The sequence below is a fragment of the Glycine soja genome, chromosome 2 (genome assembly GCF_004193775.1).
Source record: "Glycine soja cultivar W05 chromosome 2, ASM419377v2, whole genome shotgun sequence".
Lineage (NCBI taxonomy): Eukaryota > Viridiplantae > Streptophyta > Magnoliopsida > Fabales > Fabaceae > Glycine > Glycine soja.
In genome coordinates, this window is record NC_041003.1 from 5,031,315 (window position 1) to 5,053,405 (window position 22,091).

At 31.1% G+C, this 22,091-nt stretch overlaps 2 protein-coding genes across 2 annotated transcripts; one reads left to right on the forward strand and one right to left on the reverse strand.

The window, feature by feature from the left end:
* The first annotated feature begins 7,195 nt into the window (after positions 1 to 7,195).
* On the forward strand, positions 7,196 to 8,851 carry LOC114370540 (F-box/LRR-repeat protein At3g48880-like). The gene is made up of 2 exons (XM_028327925.1): positions 7,196 to 7,576; positions 8,001 to 8,851. Exons 1-2 carry the CDS (start codon positions 7,212 to 7,214, stop codon positions 8,578 to 8,580), a joined length of 945 nt encoding a protein of 314 aa, XP_028183726.1. The 5' UTR covers positions 7,196 to 7,211; the 3' UTR covers positions 8,581 to 8,851.
* A 5,213-nt stretch (positions 8,852 to 14,064) lies between these two features.
* LOC114382284 (succinate dehydrogenase [ubiquinone] flavoprotein subunit 1, mitochondrial) lies at positions 14,065 to 21,111 on the reverse strand. The gene is made up of 16 exons (XM_028341591.1): positions 20,751 to 21,111; positions 20,481 to 20,657; positions 19,296 to 19,383; positions 18,972 to 19,118; positions 18,757 to 18,897; positions 17,883 to 17,968; positions 17,695 to 17,787; positions 17,537 to 17,600; positions 17,272 to 17,415; positions 16,855 to 17,042; positions 16,195 to 16,369; positions 15,943 to 16,113; positions 15,756 to 15,825; positions 15,538 to 15,658; positions 15,403 to 15,440; positions 14,065 to 14,601 (listed from the first exon to the last, which is right to left on the reverse strand). Exons 1-16 carry the CDS (start codon positions 20,847 to 20,849, stop codon positions 14,499 to 14,501), a joined length of 1,905 nt encoding a protein of 634 aa, XP_028197392.1. The 5' UTR covers positions 20,850 to 21,111; the 3' UTR covers positions 14,065 to 14,498.
* Positions 21,112 to 22,091: the final 980 nt, after the last annotated feature.

Sequence of the window (22,091 nt, forward strand, 5' to 3'; positions counted from 1 at the left end):
AAATTACAAGGACAACGTGCTTTCTTTCCCAAAAAGAAAAAAAAAATTAATTGCTGATTGGAAAAAAATTATCTGTTATTTAGGTCCGTGTAATATTTTCCTTCAAGAAAGGTGTCTGTAATAATTTATTTGGATGGTTCGTTTGTTTATAAGCTTCTTTTTTGTTTTTTAAAAAAGAAATACTTTTTTAGTAAAATAAATAAGTTTTTGTTCTTTATGTATTTTTTAAAATTATTTTTATTTAAAATAAGTAGTTTTTTAAGAAACAAATTTCATTTATTTCTTAAAAAAACATATTTTTGAAAAGCTTCTTTTATTTTACTTTTTAAAATTTTAACAAACTCACTCATGATCTTTTATGTACTTAGATTATTGAACATACTCAACTACTGAAATCCAAATTCATATATACGATTAAAAAGCCCACGGTTATTATTAGACACCCTCCAAAATAAAAAATTATTAAATAGTTTGAAATTATTATGTTAGATATAACCCTGATCAACCAATAATCATGCGACACAAGTTAATAGATACATTCATTAATTGAAAAAATTGACAGTGTTAGTAGAAATCAGATGTTTTGAGAATTAAAAAATCAAACTAATCCATTTAACAACCACAAAAGGTGAAAATCACGATTAATCATATCGGTACATCAACTTTAAAAAATAAGTACAAATTGTTTATGCAAATCAATCTTCCAAATCAGTTTTAAAAAACAAACTAAGGTTGCTTTCTCTGCGATGGTTGTTGCTGCTGCTGCAGGCCTTAGTGCTTCACTGCTTCTCGGTGCTTCATACCAGTTTTACATGTTTATTGTTTCCTTACATATGTGTTAGTTTTCAAATTCAATTTAATCACGATAGTCATCAACTCATCATGAATTTGAAAATATAATTTACACATGCATAAATTATCTTCTTTGCAGATAAACTCATTTGATTAAATTAGAGCAAATTGTTTGATGCTTTTGAAGGTTGATGTGATAAAAGAACATGCAACACAATTTACATTGCCGTAATTTAAGATGTATAACTCTTGCTCTCTTCGTTGGAGATAAACTCATTTGATCAAATTAAAGCAAATTGTTTTTAAAGTAAAATTGCATTAAAAGCAACGTGTGCACCTTATTTTTTATCAGTAAAAAAAGGATCCATGATCTTTTGCAGATAGAGGGCGTTAACGTTTCCAGCAGTGGAAGATCTTATTTGGGTATATGATTCACACTTATTTTTTGAAATTAATTTTATTATTATTCCTTTCAAATCATCTATCATGAAATGTGAAGTTCAAAAAATCTGATTTCTTTCAAATCGAAGAGTGAAAACCTAGTTGATTTGGTGAAAACCAAGGAACATGTCAACCATGCTAGCTCTATGCGTAAACCTAGTTGATTTGGTGAAAACCAAGGAACATGTCAACCATGCTCTATGCGTGGAGGAGGCAAAGAGTGATGTGGTGGACGTCAAGGAATCTAAGAGACAAGTGAAGAATAAAGATTTAATGGTTATTGATTGTGAAGAGAAATACAATAGTAATAAACTTAAGAGCTTTATAGGGAATGAAACTACAAGGCTAATCTTAAGCTCATCACTATTGTGCTCCTCTTCACAAACAACAACCCTTGTAGCTTCATTCACCACTTGGTTCTAGATTCTTCAATGTCCACCACATCCCTCTTTGCATCCTCCACGCTTAGAGCATCATTGATATCTTCCTTGATTTTTACCAAACCAACTAGGTTTTCACTCTTCGATTTGAATGAATTAGATTTTTTTGGACTTCACATAGCATGACAAACAATTGGTATCTTCTTAGGTGTCAATCTAGTTGAGATCTTCCATGTTTAAGCAATCCTTGTCTTTTATAAAAAAAATTAAAGATGTAAAAAATATTAGAGCATGTTATTGTTGTTGGCCCTAGTTATCTGATAATTATATTGATACTTATTGAAATTAATATCATTATAGATAGAATAATGTTAGTAATATATATTAATGTGGTTGGCCTTGTTTGTTGGATTACTATGATGGGTAAGTAATTCCATATCAGTTTAACATAGGGAGAAACCCTTATTTCTTTTCACGTTGCAATGTAGTTGCCCAATTGAGACTTCACAAAAATTTAAGGCACCATGAAGTAGAAATATAGTTTCTCCCCTCACTCGTAAACATTAAGTAGATCAAATGTCATTTGTGTACCCAGGTAATTCTAAATCTCCTGTGCCTATATTTCTTTCCGCTTTGCAGTGTAGTTGCACTTTTGATACTCCACAGAAAATTAAGGCGCCATGGAATAGAAATAGTTTCTCTCCTCACTCTTGACACTAAATAGATCAAATATGTCTATCGAAGTAATTCTAAATCTCTTTTGTTATACATATTGCAATTTTGGGATTGATTTGGTGCTTTTGATTTCCTTATATATCAGACTAAAATTTATCAATTGGTATCAAACCAAGGTTCAAATCCAATTTTGATTGTATAAAATTGTTAAATCTTTGTTTATTGATTTTACATATATATGGAGGTTGATTTTCCATTTTTATCCCGTCTTTTTGTTTTCCTACATATCTAGGATAAATTAAGAATTTAAAGCGGTAATTGATCACTTTTTTTAAAATCTATTGGATTGATATGAGAAGTTTTCAATGCTTCAAACTGGAATATGTTCAAAATTGCAACATGTACAACATGAGCTTTAGAAATACCTAGATATATAGGCAGACAACATTGATATCCATTCAATATTGTCTGTGTGAGGAGAAAAACTATTTATATTCCATGATGCCTTAATTTTTTGTGAAGTCTCAATGGAGCAACACACTTGAAAGTGTAAAGAAATAGGACCTCTTCCTATGTTAAATTGATATGGACTCACTTCAAACTTAATACATTTCATCCTTTCATCGGGATGAAGCAGAAAGTAAGCAGAGTAATTGCCAATTCATCCAACTTTGTTGCATATTCTCCTACAGTCATATTTCCCTATTTCAACTGCATAATTTTATTTCCTTGGCTCTTTTTACATCATCAGGGAAATATTTTACTACAAATTTGTTCTTAAACACTTCCTAAGTTACTTCCACTCCTACTACTTCTAAAAGTCTCCTTGTACTATCCCACCAATTAATACTTGGCCTCATCGACCAACATATAGGTCGCAAAAGTAACCTTTTGCCTATTTGTGCATGTCATTGCACAAAATATTTTCTCCATTTCTTGAATCCACAAATCAGCTTTCTCCGGACCATATCCTCCTACAAATTCTGAAGGATTGTTCCTTTTGAATTCAGATAAACCTTGAAATTCGGCTACTTCTTCATTCCTTTGATTAGTTTGTTGCAACATAACTGCAACCATCTCCCTAATAGCCTGAATAGCTTCCACCATTAAAACATGTCTTCTTCTTGCCATTTGTTAACTATCACACCAATATGGTAGACACAACGTACACTTAGTCCCTACCCAACACTCACTAGAACGAGACTCTAATACCTCTAAATATAACACCCATATTTTATAAGACTTATTTATATAATTTAATATATATGTATATATTACATAGTTTCACTAATTTATTATCATATTTGAGTACTAACATTATTTCATATGTGTACATTCCTTCCAAATACCAGTCAAACTACTCTCTCACTCTCACTCTCTCTCTCTCTATATATATTCAATTATAGAGGAGAATGTTCTATGTTTGGTGGGGTAAATTACCAGATTCTGGAAAAAGAGAAAGTTATCATTATATAGCCTCTTAAATTTATTGGCCACAATAAATAGGGAGATCATATTAGGATTCAAATTCTCCCTTTATAAATGTCATTAAAACCTTGACGATCTACTTTCTCATTTCCACAAATGTAGCATATATAGGAGGAACATTTGATTTCACTTCCATCTTTTGCCATGTACATGAAGAGAAAGAAATAACACAAAATGAAGGGGGTTAGCATATTTTATCTTGCCATCAACTTAAGAATAATGAAATATAACTATGACGCTCAATTTATTTAACAGACGTAATGTTAATGCAGTATAAATGATGTGCGATATGCATGGGGCTCATAATCATACTACTCCATGAAGAAATATATTTATTTATTTTTATATGGGGGAGCTATTGGGAGACACTACTTTCTTTCGGCAATAATAAAAGAAGAACGATATTTCTTACGAAATAATTTTGTGAAAATTGCACGATGACCTATTTCCTCAGTACTTATTAAACAGCAAAATATTCAATTCATTATTTAGTTAAAATAAAACAATTTACATGAATATCATGAACTAACAAGCCATAGTGCTAATTTGGATTGTAGACATTTCAATCTCTTTGCGTATCTTTCATACGAACAAATTTTATATGTTACTATATACAAAAATACCAAAACTTGAATAATCACTTATGCATTTCTAATTAAAAAAACTAAACATAATTTAATTATTGTCAAAAGCATTATTTTTGAGTTACTTTTTATATGAATTTAAAAGAAAACGTTAATATTAAAAAAATATGAAAGGCATTACAGAAATACTCTCATACTGTTAACCAAATGCACTTAATATTCCTCCATTATTTGACCGATAAAAAACCACCTAATTGTTTTTTTACGTATAAAGCTGAGTACCTTTCCTCACAAACATTGTTGAAACTTTTACATTTGCACCGTTGCAAGCCTATGTTTAATTTCTTACCATCCGTTAATTTTATATATAGTATTGTATTTATATAAATATATATGTATATTTATTTTTTTCTTATATAGTATTAATTATTATATTTACTAAATATAATTATTTATTAAATTTAATAAATGTAATGATAATATTATTAAAAGTATAAGTTTTGAATTGAATTTATACTATAATTTATTTCATGATTTCCATTTGACTGACTTAATTTTAATAAAAAAAATATAATAACCATATATTCATTATGAAAAATGATAGCGCAAAATTATAATTATAAGTTGAATTCCAATTTTTATAAAATTTGTGATGACACGAGTATTAATGTAATATTTAATTAATTTTATTAATATATTATTTATATAAATATTCTATGTATAATTTATGGAGAAATTACATTTGCACCTATGTTTTCTACTAATTGTTTATGATATCTTTAAGTTAAGCGTACGAACTTTAATATTTTTTTATGAATTGTGTCTAATATATTTTAGTTAAGGATATGATTTTAATGATGTATAATATGTGTTAAAGTAATGTCAGATAACTCATAGGTATATATAATTTGAATAAAATATTGGTAACATGGGTGTAATTTACTAAAAAAAATATTTTGAGATTGGATGAATAATGTTACTAGGAAGCCTTGTGGTCTTGTAAAATATAGTTTTTTACAACTTCAAAAATGTTTAATAAAAATATAATAATATATTAATTAAATATGAGTTTATAAAATAAAAAATAGTAATGAAATTATTAAAAGCATTTATCATATTAAAATATTAAATCAATTAATACTTTTTAAATTATTTTAAATAATTAATTAAATATAGTAGATATTCCTAAATAATAGTTTTTTATTCAGAGCATTTATTATATTAAAAGTATAGATTTTTTATTATATTAAATGCATTAATTAATATTTTTATTTTATTAAAAGCAATTATTAAAAGAATTTAATATTTTTCAAAAAAATATATTAAATAATTAATAAATTATTTTAAATATTCCTTAACTAATACTCAATCGGACTAATCATGGATTGGATTGACCATAGAGTACCTTTTAGAGAAATTGATAGCAAAATCTTACTTGAAATATATTAGGGGTGAATATGGATTAGACTTATCCAAAAAAATCTTAAAAAATTTACTTGATTCAATTGATATTGACTTAGTTTGATCAAGTTCATGAATCAAGTGGGATTAAAGAATGAGAAAGCCAATCAAGTCAAGTATGGTTAAGAGTTTATTGGTTATACAAATTAACTTGAGACTCAACCCGACTTGGCCCAACTTGATTAGTTAATATATTAAAATAATTATATATTTTTATTTTAGTAGATGAGAATTGAATTGAGACAAAGAAAGTGAGTTGAGAATCTCATTTTTCTTTTTTCCTTTTTTGTGTTGAGCACTTTTTCCTAACAAAGTAAACAACATCCTTTACGTCACATCTTCACTATCTGGTCATCAGTTCTACCGCTTTCTAGACAATATCGTTGGATTGCATAGTGAGTTCTCTCTTCTTTTCTTTTCTCTTGTCATTTCTCTCTTTTATTCTCAACTTCAAGTCCTAACTTGGTATTTTGTTTCTTCAAGTTTCAAGTGTCTCTCTTTCCCTCTCCAAATCCTATTCATCCTTTCCTTCACCACTCACAAATACTCATATTTTCACAAATCATTCAAAGGTTTGTTGAAGGTTTGTAATCTTTATGATTTTCATTTTCTGTATTTTTTTCTTTTTCTAGTTTTCTTGTTTATTATTTAATTTTATTTGGTCTGTTTGTTCAAATTTAGGGAAATTAATAACCCTAACCCTAAATGATCCTTTTTGTCCAATTTCCCCTCAATTTGTTCAAATTTAGGGAAATTAATAACCCTAACCCTAAATGATCCTTTTTGTCCAATTTCCCCTCAATTTTCCCAATTTTATCCTATTTTATAATTTTTTCCTCTTTTGTCGGGTTACTCAAAAATCAATTCAATTTGACCCAAATAAAAGAAAGTCTAGTTTGAATTGAAGAAAATCTACTAAATCTGACCGAGTCTGTTTACCCAATTTGATTTCAATTTTTGCTTAAAGTAGACCCAAATTGATTTATGTAATTCATCCCTACATATTATGTTGTGTGGAACAAAAATATGGAAATAAGATAAAGATAAGTCAGAGGATATTTCATACATATAATATAGTGCAAAAAAAAATGTTAGGTTGCCAATGACACACCTAATTGATACGAATTGCAACTGCAAACATTGGGCTAAAAAGGATGTGAAATGGTATTTGTCAATGAGATTCATATCAAATAGTGATAATTTCTTGAATGAAGCATAAGTATTTCTTTAGAATCTTTAAATTTCTGGCTTCATTAATTCCTAGCACATGCAGTCAAATGCATGGTGATTTCCTTTTAAGGGTTTTGTGATTTGCGTTTTTCCGATTCATGAGAAAGTTGAAATGATGATGTGAAACATTTAATGTATTTGCAGGAAGCATCAATAAGAAATGGATAATAGCAATTCAGCTGCAACGACCGGTGTCTGGAATGATTTTCGGTCAATTGATATAATAATAACAATACTTATGAGCCTCAATGTTGTGGACCTTGCAGTTGCCTCGCTGGTCTGCAAAATGTGGAACAAAGCTTGTCGTGACCCGTCTCTTTGGCGCAAAATTGATCTGTCCGAACTCAATAACTCATACCTTTTCAACATACAAAATAATAAGCCGGGAGCTTACAAGCATTCGAGGGGGAAAATTACTCAATTCTTAAAGTATGTTTTGAGTCTGAGTAATGGAAATACAAATTGCTTAATATTTAACTACAATGTTGACTTAACGGATGAGCAGTTCATCATAGCTGCTGAAAGGTAACATATTCTCTTATTCTTAATTACCCTTTAATTTGTGCATGCATTTGGACTATTATTTATACAACCTTCTAAAACAAAACACCCATCAGTATTAATTAAGAAGTCTAAATTAAATATTGCATATATATAAAAGTTGTTTGGTATTACATGTTGCAAAAAAGAAGAGGAGACTATAAAAAATCAAGGAGATTCTCTTCATTTGACATACTTAGTTACATAATTTGATTCTCTATTTATAATAATGCAACTCATAGGCATTAATACACAACTCTTCAATTAAGACACTAAACAAACATAATATCATGACCCTTTAGATACATAATGGTTATACAGAAATAATGCCCGTTAATGCTTAGTATCCCACACCCATATTCATCTTCTATCGTCTAATACATAATGGTGCTTTTGTCTTGTTTTGTAGGACCCCAAATCTGAAACGACTAGTTCTACCAAATACATGTGTCTTTTCAAGAAAAGCAGTGCATACGGCAATGAAGTCATGGGGGGGCCTAGAGTCCATTACCATTTCCTTCGATGACCCCAATAAATACATATTTTCTGCAATTGCCGAATACTGCAAGAACATAACAGAGATGAAATTTAGTCACGGTTGCCTCCTCTTTGAAGAAAATTATGTTGAAGCGCTGCTTAAATGTGCCCCTAACTTGAAGGCTTTGAGCATTCGGTGCATAATGACAAGCATGGGTGCTTTGTGCGGTGTGTTCACTTCCTTCCAACATTTGGAGGCGGTGAATATATGCCATAGCTCCATTATAGATGCACCATATTCTGATTTCGGTGTTGTGGATATTACTTATGTACAAAAGCATTTGCCGCCATCGAATTACGGAAAGCTTATATATTGTAAAGAAGGATCATGCCTTAGGTGCAAGAATGACAGGAGCATTATTCCTGCCGGAATTTTCCAAATTACAAGCTTTCTTATCCATGCCTCAGAGGATTTGTGGCGGGAGGACGAGATAACTTCTCTTGCACATTAATCTATCTGAATATGTTTTGTTTGTGCTGCATCAAACCTTGTTAATTATTTGGGTCTCACTCATTTTGTGCTTCAAGTAATTAACTTTCATAGACATTTAATTACCTTTTGTTGATTCCTGTCTAAACATGTTTTCTTGTGCTGTTAGCCTATCCATTTACTTGGATAAAACTTTGATTGTTAAGTGTTGATTTGCTATAAGGATGTATAAGCTAGTACTTTTGCTGGGAAAATACTTCAATGCAATGGTTATGCTGGAAATACATATATATCACAAATTTCTGGGTGCATGATTTTGTAGAGAAGCTAGAACATTTGTACATTCTGGTAGTAAATGGCAAAACTTGTTGTGTAATAATAATATATCTCTAAAAACATTAATAAGTTGTTGGTGGTAAAATTATATAAAACCATGCAAGGGAAAATATAAACCAAATTCTGAAAATGTATTTTAAACCTTTATTAAAGTCGGATAAGATAATTCACTAATCAAAGGTAGCACCCATAAAATATCTACTTTTTATCAGTTTGCAAGCTTTTCTGAAGACAAATTAAGATTTAAAGATTTCTAACTCTCACTTGTCAGTAGCCTCAAAGTATGAGTGTTCATTGTGAATGTTGCATGTATATTTGATAATATAATAGTAATACAAGGTGAGTTTTCTATTTCCGTTGCTACGTATTTCTTTCATTATACACGTGAGAAACAAAATCTTTCTTATTACGAGTTATTGATATATCATGTTTCTTTAACTAATTATTTTTCTCGATATGAAGGGTTTAAGTTGCTTCACTTAATTATAAGGTGTTGGGTAATAAACACGTGACATGGGGGGAGCTAGATGGTGCAAAGGGAAATGATTCTACATGGTGCAGAGACATTTGCTCTCTAGATAAAGCCCTAAGTTGACGGGCACACTAATTGAGGGAGTCTTTTAAGAAAGATTAGCATCTGCACAAGAAACCTCTTTCTGAAATAATCCATTGATTGCTGCAACCAAAACCAAATCTTCGAAGCAAAATTGCATTGGAAAAAACGATGCTCACTCAATTCGTATTCTTTTGTTTTTCATTTCATTCAACCACATCCTCAATTGCACTACCTTTCACCAACTGTTTGAGCAACTTTGTTTAATTGCATGTTTTGAAAACTAAAAATACTTTTTGAAAATAGAAATCAAACAATTGATTTAATAGTGGGTACATTTTCCATGCTTTGGTATCGGACTTTCCATTTGAACTAACTAATGATAAATATAGAAATTATTTAGTTTTAGGATAAATATATTTAATTTGATTATGAAATTGAAAATACATGTATAACCCAATTGTGGTAACATATATAATATCGCATCAACCATAGTAAGTATATAAAAATATAATTACTGAAATACCTCACGTTATTTGTTGGTCTCTCCTTCATGGCGCTGCTTGTGAGCCAAATGATTCAGACATGCCATTTGTTTGGTTAACCCACAAGCTTGATGTCTTGACACAGTCTTATGAAAAAAGCTCAAAACCCGCAACTAAATTTTTTTGGTTATTCTTACATTGTGTGAGTCATATTTGATATCACATTGACCATAACTTTCCATCCCCCACATTGATCCATCCGGTGTAATTAGTGTATATATAAATTTAACTATACCTTTTGCTACATGTTTTGAATTATTCAAACACATAAAAAGATGATGCTTCACACCATGATGAAATTTCTAACCTATCCAATATTTACTCCGTTTCCAAGATCTCTCTCTTCCAATCTAGGTAGGGGATCAACTTCGACACTGACATTCAGCACCCACCCTGATAGTATTATGGATAAGACTCAAAACCTGACTGAGAAAGCGACAGAGTAAGTAAAAAATAACTTATTGTGGAAATCATGAAAGGGAGATATTGTTAATCGTGAACCAATATTCTTTTTTAAGAAGCATAGATCATCGATGCAAACTCTAAATTAATTAAACATATAGTATATGTTAAGAGTTTAATGTATAAATTAATTTTATTATAATCCAATCATAATTTATTATTGATATATAATTTTATAGATAATTATTGTAAAAATCAATAAACTTATTATACATAATAATTTATGATTAGATAATAGTATAAAATTATTTTATATTATTGGTTTATAACTTCTTTTTTTTCATATGCTAAATCTCATTATTTTATTTTATGTGTTTTTGTTATTAACTAAGTAATAGTTGTGTTAACTATATCCATCCCGTAACAATACTTATCAAGAAAATATAATACATATGTATTTCAAGCATTATTTTATTTAATTAATTTAAGGTCTTCGAGGATTTAATTCGATTTAATGTAGTTAATAATAAAATAAAATATAATTAACAATTGCAGGAATGTGATGTCTAAATATGAAAAAAGGATTTGAAGGGGCTAGTGGTGGAAAACAATCCACAACAAAAGTTGAGAAAGATAAGTTCATCCATGAAAATCACCCAGGTTTGCTTTTCATAAATATGAAAAAAAATCATGCCGCCATTTCCCCCTTCAATAATTCAACTTGTTTGGAGTGAATTAATGGATAATGATTTAATTTGTCTAATAATTAAGATCCAGTACTGATAATTTTTGTCTCTTTGGAATGTTTATGAAGCTTATAATGAGGCGCGGAGAAATGAGGTGAAGGAAAAAAACAAAACAAGGCACTAAACATACACCAACGCCTAGTTATTGATTTATATGAAGACTGAAGAGGTTGAATATGTAAAGCCGTTCATGGTGATATATATTCTGAAAGAATATATGATTTCGAGCTTGGCGTCATTTCCATCATATAAACTTTGGTATCCATATACTGATTCCTATCATGTACACCCATCATATCCATTACATAATTACATAATTCTAAGGGATATTCTTTGTGTTTACTATATGAAGAATGCTTTTCTTCCATACTCGTTGAGTGTTTTTTCTATTATTAATATGAAGATGAAATTGCAAATAGGATATTTATTCTCCCTTAAAATCAGGGTCCAAAACTTCATCCATTCATAGCCATGTCGTTAAAATTATACTTAATCCTTTAAATGGTTTTGATATTCTTTCAATATTTCTCTAAGGTTACTATGAACCTGCAATTCAGCCAAACACATCAATAGAACAGTCATAAGAATTTCAACAAACAATTACTAAAAATGACTTTAAAAGGATTCAAATTTGTAGAATTATGAAAAAGGGTGAACAAACCTTGAAATCTTAATTTCTACCGCCTTTTGTGCGTTTGTTTTTCCCTTAGAGAATGTCGAACTGTATAATCAAGGAGAAGTAATAATTTGTTATTTTTCTCACAAAACATTGCATTTGAATGCATGTAAACGGAATTCAACGATAAACCAAACACATCCAAAAAAGCTGGCAGCCATTGTGCTTAACTTCACTGTAAAGTACACAGATAGTTAAATTTAACAAGCATGGGGAAGGAATGGATATGAAAACCTTTAAATGATAATATTGTTGTATATCTTAGGTATATTTATTTTCTTGAACGTTGCAATTTCATAGTAAGTACTTGAAAAACAACAGATGGTTTTGAAATGTTTAACCTTACCACAAACAACCATGAATAGGTTCAGATACATGGACAATTTGAGCTCCATGCACATAACCTAATAATGCCTATAAAATCGTAAGGTTAACCGATTAAACATAAACATAATGCAAACAATACAGTTATATAAAAGGCAGAAGTAAGACATCTGATATTATACAAAACAGGATTAAGTTTAATATAATACTTGATAGTAGCCAAGACATGACAACATAAGATTATGAGAGGCATTTGTGAATAATTTGATATATTCAATATCAGGCATTTCTGAACATGACTTCCTCCACTATATTAACGACCCATAGACCAACAACAAGCATAATATCATATTTACTGCTTTACTGCCTAGAGTCCCTTCTTAATAATATCATATATATTATATGGGGTAAATTGCACTTAACTAAATACCTACATAATAATAAATACTACTGTATATATTAATTAGAAAAGAACATAGTCAGTCCTCATTTTTTTATGTCATTAAAATCATGAAAGTGAAATACTGTTAATCGTGCTCCAATGTTCATAAATATTTAGTTTTATCTAGCTATTAACATTTAAAATTATGAAATCACATATTTTTCAAATTAAAATAATATGTTAATACTAAGAGACTGAGAGAATGAGAAAAAATATTTTTTTACACAGATGGTAAAAATATATTTAAGAGATTCATGTTAAAAAATATCAACACACACGTCATGATTTAAATCAATCATATAATTAAACTCTTTTTTTGGAAGGCAAAAGTTATATTAGCATTAATAGTTAAGAAGGTACATAAATAAGAAATGGGAAGTATAGTAAGGCACTATACATATATACCACTATCCCATATACCCCTATGTTAACATATAAACCCAAAAGAGTTAGCAAAAACCTGCAGCTATACCAAGTATATGCAGAACAAAAAATGCCCTCATTAACACCCAAACGGATTCAAACACCACGAGGAAAAAAGGATCCCCGCTGTGAAACCCCTTTTATATGCAATCCATTGCCAAGTGACATGCTTGATAGAATTCAGAATGGCCCCAGGTTCCAAATCAGCATTATCGAAAATCACCCTATTCCGTTTAAACTCTTTTAAATGTTAATGGTCATAACAATTAATATGTTCGTTGTTATTAATCTCAACCATTTTTTGGGATGGAGCATGTCATGTTAGCTGCGTTGTTAAGTTAAGATACTCATTTAATATAATCAATCTGCATTTCGTTTTAAATAACATTAATGGTTGAATACTTGAAGAGAAAAAAAAATATTGATGTTTGAGTAAAATCTAATATAATCAATCTAATTTAATAAATATTTTGTGTTAAAGAATATACTAAATATATACTCTTAAATGATATAAAATTTAAAGGATATTAAATATATAATATTAAATAATTTTAATTACTTAAAAATAAATTCAAAAGAATTTTGACATCAATCACCTTTTTACATCAATTTGATTACAACAATGTTAAAAGTTATTTTTTTATGTCAAAAATAAAAATCATTTATCTTTGACAAATAATTTTCAGAACCATTTAGTATGAGATATATAATTTTACAAAACTACCTAATTTAATAAAAAAAATCATTTATCATTATGACATAAATGATAAATGATGTACAAAAGAAAGATTATACATGATGTTGTATAAATTGTTTTACATATAACATTTTTCTAATATAAACCATTTTTTTGCTAATTTTTTAATTTATATAATGAAAGAATGTCATTTAATTTTAAGAAAATAAGTCCTCCAGGCGTAAGTTTTATACGTACCTAATTATGTAAACCAGATATTGGATACTGCATATACACGTTAGCTAAACCGAACAGCAGAAGAGCTGGAACAAAACTTAAATCCGAAATTTCTGATTAAACTTAAATAACTACGTGCGAATTGATTAACAAACTCAATTTAAAATAATGCTTCAATTATTTTCCACAATTTACTTCCCATAAGCCACTTTAGCAGCTGGCTTCCATTTGCTACTTTGGTTAGAAAAATAAAAATGAATATAAAACAGACTAAAACTACTAGGGAGCAGAAAATAAACCCTTAGCACATTGTACACTGGTCAAAGTTGATCAACAAAGTGAACACTTATTGGGATTTTATGGCTATTATTTTCAGCTTTAAATACAGACATCGTACATCATTGAGGATTGCCTGGAATAGATCATGTTCAGCATTGATGATGAATAAAACGATTATCATCAAAGTCATGCATCTACGACACTTTATTGAATCCTTTTTCACCTGCACTTGCCATTCCATACTTCATACTTCGTGAACCAATCCGTATAAATCATCCATAGTAATAATTCAGTAAGTATCCTAATAAACACGAGCTTTAGGAGGGAATGATTCCACCTCATCATCCAACGTATTCATGTGCACCGGCCTGTAATCTAACCGCACCTTCTCATTATCCCAATATCTGCAAATCAATACACAAAAACTCGGTTAACAGAAAGAAAGCAACTCGTAGACATAAGTATTTTAAAAACGGAAGTGTTACTGTAACAAATCCTGCAAACTAAAGTCAATTTTGTTTTAGGCTATATGATCCAACAAGCCCTGCAACGATATTACAAGTGTGCCTTGACAAATCAAAAAGCTAATGGCTCACTAACCAAAATATATACCATGCTCATGGTTAGCAACACAAACAAAATACCTCACTCCCCACATGACTGTTACAAGCTTTTCAACTTCTCTAGTTGGTTGCAAAATAACCAAGTCATTGTTCTTTAATCTTACAACTGTAAACTGTAGTGAATATGGAATTTTCAACTAAAAATACGATATTCAACAGAAACATTTATAATTTGCCACCAAAAATCAATGCAAGCTCAATATTGTATCATGCCATCACTTCAAATTTGATGGCGTTTACTTAAAGATGGCAAAGACCCTGAATTGCATAAAGGCTCATCTCTTTCTGTAATGAAAACAACCCAGTGACAGAGGTTCTTCAATCAAGGATCACTTGATTTAAAGATAATACAAATACCAGATAATGCAATAGAAAATACCATTTCACTTGCGTCACTGGTTTATTTACTGTTTGGTTTCTCTACCAATACAAGAGAATCAAGACTCAAACTCTGATGCACTTAAGAAAAAAAAAAAGCTTGTATACACTAAAAGGGTCAGGATTCCCACTAGAAATGAAGAGAACCGGCTAAATCCAAATGTCTACTGATGTAAATAACAATTTAAATGAAACATGACTTACCCCAAAGTATGTTTCATCCATTTCTCATCATCTCTTTTCTGTAAATTAAAAGCAAGCAACACATTCAATTAGACAGACTTCATATTAATGGGTGAAATTTACACAGTAGATAACAAATTGGTTCATAGTACTGACTGTGAAGTCCTCACGGGCATGAGCACCTCTACTCTCTTTTCTTGCTTCAGCAGAGTGCATGGTGATGCAGGCATTTATCAGAAGATTTTCCAACTCAATGGTCTCAATCAAGTCAGAGTTCCTGAGAATATTGAGCCAATAAACTTTTAAAATGAACAAGTAGATTCGATTCCTAGAAATAATAGGAATCCAAGTGGCATTGGACAAAGAAGTCTTACCATATCAAACTTCGATCCTTCAACTTGACATCATGAAAGCTCTCCCATGCTTTATCAATTAATTGACAACCTGCCACAGGGAAGATGAAATTCAGAGAAGATAAATTAAAGGAGCAGTAAAGATGTACCATGGGAAAAGGATAGTAGGGATAAGAGGACCAAGCACTATTGATCAACAAAGTACTACCTTCTTCTAACGTTTCTTGTGTACGGAACACAGCAGCATTGTTTTGCATTATTCGTTGCATATTTAACCGAATTTTTGAAGTTGGCAACGACCCGTTTGAATTTCTCAATTTGTCCAGCCAAGCAATTGTTTTCATACCAGCATCCTTCTCTAAAGGCTTTTGTTTCTCTCCTGCAAAACGAGAAACAGGTGCATTTTTATCACCTCATTTCAGCATACACAATCCATTTAATAACTGCAAAAGAATCTTGCCTGGCCTTTGGATTTCTGAAACTCTATTTGCACAAGCTCTACCAAAAACAACAATGTCAAGAAGTGAATTTGCACCAAGCCTATTTGCACCATGGACTGAAGCACAGGCTGTTTCCCCGGCAGCCATTAATCCAGGAACTACTGCATCGGGATCATCACCTTTAATAGTAATCACCTGAATAAGAAAAAAGCCATATTAGACTAAATTTTTTTTTTCATTTCCTTTTTTCATTTAAAGAAAAATGAAATGAAATATAACAAATCCAAAGAACAAGATTGCTTTTCTTATACTAACTTCACACATAACAGTATAAGATTGACTTTATTAAATCCATACAAGTAATCAAGTATGCCAACAACAAAAATTAATAAAAAAAAAAGATATCACTATTTGCAATGTGACAGTTGCAAGGGTACAGAGAGCACCAAATGCTATTCATACATATTCAAATTGAAGGAGAAGCATATCATGTATTAAATAAGCAAAGAACACTAATTTATGACAACCATAAACAGTTGCTGTAGAAAAAAACTATATACAGGCATGACAGTGACTAATTATGTTATGTTTTGAATTTATTTTCTACTCTGTTTCTTAAATTTTTCTTTTGTTTATTTTTTTTTTAATTGGAGGTTAAAAGATTAGTTTTAAGATCGTACCTCTCCATGATGATTTGTGGGAATACCACCCATGTTATAATGCACTGTTGGCAAAACAGGAATAGGTTCCTTAGTAACATCCACACCAGCAAAAATAGCAGCTGTTTCAGAGATACCAGGTAGCCTCTCCTTAAGAACATCTGGGGGTAAGTGATTCAAGTGGAGATAGATGTGATCTTTCAGGGGTCCTGCAAACAATTTCCACTGTCAATATTGACAAGATATCCAGCTTAACTGGAAGATCAAATATTTTCCAATACAGAGAATATAGAGGTCATGACATGCTTCAAGAAAATAATGTGTATTTCTAGTTTCTAGAAGACACAGCTGAATATATTCAAACACTGGTTTCCACAAAAGTAATATTGTAACAATTATGTTAATAAGGACTTATTATCAAACTTAAAAACAGCATACCTACACCACGGCCTTCCCGGATTTCCATAGTCATTGACCTAGAAACTACATCTCTTGATGCAAGATCCTTTGCAGTAGGTGCGTATCGTTCCATAAATCTCTCACCTTCACTATTCCTAAGAATTCCACCTTCACCACGAGAACCTACATGGTCCAAGAAAGAAAATGAGAAGCAATATATATTTCAACTTAATTAGCCCAGAGTACATTACAGTATACAACCAAATGTGAACCTATATGAAAATAAGAACTTTAAAACACCAACCTTCTGTGATAAGGCAGCCAGCTCCATATATGCCAGTTGGGTGAAATTGTACAAACTCTAAATCCTACCAAATTTATGAAAAGAAAACATGAGTAATAAAATACTTGCTATATAAGATTTCAGCTTAATAATGAAAATTGCAAAGCCCAAAAAGAGACCTCAAGTGGTATCCCAGCACGTGCAACCATGGCATTGCCATCTCCAGTGCATGTATGTGCTGAAGTTGCAGAAAAGTATGCTCTGCCATAGCCCTGGTGTGAAAGTGAAACAAAAGATTAGCACACACATATCCACAACAAGTATAATTAAAAACTTCAATGTCAAACAAGCAAAGAAAATCATGTACCCCTGTGGCCAAAATTGTTGAAGAAGCTTGGAAACGATGTAATGTTCCGTCCTCCATATTCAAGGCAATCACTCCTTGGCAAGTACCTGTATTTCCAATATGGAGAATTAGTTAACTTTATCATCAACTCCAACACACAGGCAGCATCGTCTTCACAACAAGTAACAGCATATTTATAAATATTAAGGACTAATATGATAGACATGAGAAAAATAAGTGAAAAGAAAATATAGCCATCGTAATCTCACATCTTAAATCTTAAATACAGATAAAAAGGAAGACAAGTTAGTTTTTGGTGTACCATTCATAAAAATGGTCTACAACAGTAACATGTGACAATGAACTTTTAACCATTTTTCTCATTACTTTTTTTCTTCTGTCACCTCCATTGCTGCTAGCAGTCTGGTCATGATATGATCATGACCAAATGAGTCAGCAGGCAAGGAGAGAAGGAAATCCAAATTCTTTATATTTTAAAGATATGCATAAAAGACAATTTTCAGTTTTTACTTTCTACTATAACATTGTATTGGCTAACTCTATTTTCCAGATTGGCTGGGAAAAACACGTGATAAATCCCCCTTGTTGTAAACTTAACTTTTGAAATTGCTTGCAAACCATTCTGGACATACCAAAAAAAGAGAGGTATTATTCCTATAAATACACGAGAATTTGAAAAATTGAAAAAAAAAAATCAGACTCAAAAATGCAAATGAGGGTAGTATACTACTGTATAATTTTCCAGCGGAGTTGTGCAGGAAATTTCCAGTCACTGTATGCCCATTAAATCACTCCCTATGAATGCTGACCCCTTGTTCAATTAATTGATCGCACATTGTTCATTGAAAACAAACTACTTTCTGCAGCAACTCACCATCACTGTTCATTAATAGATCTAATGCAAAATATTCCACAAAAAACTGGGTATTATGCCTCATAGCTTGGCCATAGAGAGTGTGCAATAAAGCATGCCCAGTTCGATCAGCAGCACATGCACAACGATATGCCTGACCACCTATAGCAAAGGAACATAAGTCAGAACTCTCAGTGGAAAAAGGCTAATATCCCTCTTCCAAAATCTGCATTTACCTTTTCCGAAGTTCAAGCTCTGACCACCAAATGCACGCTGGTATATTCTTCCATCTTCAGTTCGTGAAAATGGCAATCCATAATTCTCAAGCTCAATGACTGCTTTTGGTGCCTCCCTACACATATATTGGATGGCATCTTGGTCCCCTGTAAACACAGAGCTTGCCTTTTCACATCCACTAAAGAAATAAAAGAAAGAGCAAATACTAAAAGAATCTCTACCACCACAATATTCACAAAGGCAAACTACTCAACTTCTAGTTATATGAAAATTTTGCAAGACAAAATGTAAAGTAAAGTTTTTAAGATTGAGTGAGTTCATACCAAGCCAATCACTTCCCTTAACAGTGTCATACATGTGCCACCTCCAATCATCTTCAGTCATATTTCCCAATGCAGCATTTATACCACCCTATACACAAAGTTATTCCCATGATGAAAACTTAATACACTTTTGTGCATCATCCAATACTTTTTAATTCACAAACGAATTATACAAACAGATAAAACATAATGATAGGGTATTAAAAGGCAATCAAAATCCCAATTCATCAATGAAAAGCTATAATCAACATAACTGAGCTTAAAGCGTCTTTCATCCCCTAAAGAAAGTGTCAAACAAGGATGAAGTTGTAGCATTTAAGTGACCATAAGACAATCATAATGGGGATACATTACATCACCAAACCTACTATAACCAATGAGTAACATCAACTTTATTACATTCCTAAAATATCTCATTTTTTTCGATACTTCATGCCTAAAATATCTCTAAGCGTGTATGATCATCAGAGAGATAATAAATCAAAAGTTAGCAGGTTACCACTGCTATATTCATCTAGTTAAAACCATTACCAATAGCCCTCATTCGGTGGTCCGTAAATAGATTTATTTAGAACAAATAGTCAAATTAGCCCCTTTAAGCTATAGCGTCATCTTACTAGTTCCAAAAAAGAATAAAAAATAAGTCCTAAATATGTTTTTAAGCTCTTAAATTTGAGACACTTTTGGTTTTGGTCTCCCAATTAAAAAAAAAAATTAGTCCCTCAAATTTGTAAATTGTTGTTTTTAATCCCTCAACTTCACTTTGAGGAACTAAAGAAAGACAAGAATTTTGTTCTTGTAAGTCTTTTAAATTCACTTTGGGGGGCTAAAAAGTAAAAACAATATTCTACGAATTAGATTTCTAAACCAAAAGTGCTTTAAATTTGAGAGATTAGAAATATATTTTAGCCAAAAAAAAGTAAAAACGAACTTACATTTATTGTCTTGAATGTGTATTTCGTCTTAACCAAATAAAATCACCCCTCAGGGACTAATTTGGTCAACAAAATAGAAACCTTGGTCCACCATTAAGGGATTAATTTAACATGATCGACGAACTAATTTGATTATTAACCCTCACTAAATGAATAACAAGTTGTGTCACAGTATAAGCAACCGAAATACACAACAACAAAAAATCGTAAATTACGACAAACAAGTAACGTGCATATGAAGATCTGGTACCTGAGCTGCAACAGTGTGTGAACGAGTTGGGAACAGCTTTGTAATGCAAGCAGTGTTGAAGCCATGCTCCGAAAGTCCAATGGCGGCTCTCAACCCTGCGCCGCCAGCGCCCACAACGACCGCATCGTACTTGTGATCCACCACGTTGTACGAGGAGCTCCCACCACCACCACCACCCTGCACAACAACCAAAACGACACCATTTCATTAATCAGCGAAATCAGAAACGAATAATTGAGAGAGAGTTGAAGTTGATGCATTGATTCGCACAGAGAAAAATCTTGAAATGTGAGATCTAAGTGGTTGGTGATTAGGTATGGATCTCTCCGAAGCTGGTACGCGAATAGCACGAGCCACGCACCGCCACATTTCTGAAGCGCAGACACAGACACACTCACGCTCTCCTTCTCTCTAATTTTATATGTAGTGTTTTATTTTATTTTTCTAGTACTCTTGGTCTCGGGTTCTTAAATTTGATACTACTAGTATTTTCTGTGTTCGCGTTTGTTGTTTTGACAAGTAGGAGTAGCAAATTGGATGGTCGGAATAAATGGAAAAAATGCCACGCAAACTCTGCTGTTACAAGATTGTAATTATTGGACCACATCAATCACATTTATCAACAAATGAAACGAAGTCACAACATGACTAACCCTACTATATTTAAAACCTTGGATGTGAAACAAAAATATTAGATGTATTCTGATTTTTACTACTATGGTTGTTTGGGAAATTAAATTTTAATCAAGTGGAATATTATTAGGAATGCAGGAAAATACTAGAATAAATCTATAATCATGCAAGAAGCTGTGGATATTTTTGAACCTAGATGGTATTTTGGCCGACGTAAGATGATTCAGAAAGACACGTTTGCATCGTAAAAAAGCGAGGGGTGGCTGGTGTGCTTTTGGCCACGACTGATATGATTTAGACAGTCCACGTAGCCTTCAAACGCACCGCAACTGCCAAAAAGTGTAGATATGATCATATGAATAGTCTGCATGACAGTTTCTGCTGACTGTTTGGTTGAGGAACAAACGTATGGGAGAAGGAAAATATTTTACCAGCATATCTGTTGTAAATTTACCCCAAATTTAAGTGTAATTATTAATTTTAGAAGAATTCAAAAACAATGCAAAGTTGACTTTGGGTTCCGAAAGTATTTTGACTTAAAAATTAATAGTAAGTTTAATTAAAATTATTTGTTGAAAAAGATATTTATTTTAATCAAATAAATATTTTTTTACTGTATTTCTCTAAACTGATTTTCTTAAAAAAAACATTTATTTTTGTTTATTTTCTATAAATAAGTGTTTTTTTAAAAAAACATTTATTTTAAGTTTAAACAAATTGATCCTAAGAGTAAGAAGAAAAATAAAGAAGTGTTTTTTTTTTTAACTTTTCTTCTAATAATGGAAGTTTTAGAAGAACAAAAATTTAGACCGGCGATCGATAATTCTGGGGGTTCATCGTGTAGTTTGATTTAATTTTAAAAGAATAGCTCTTGAAACCAAAGAATTAACATGTGATTCAAATCAAATCAAATCATTTTTTATGGTTTGATTTAATTTCATGATTTTTTAATTTTTAATTTATTCATACAATGTAAAA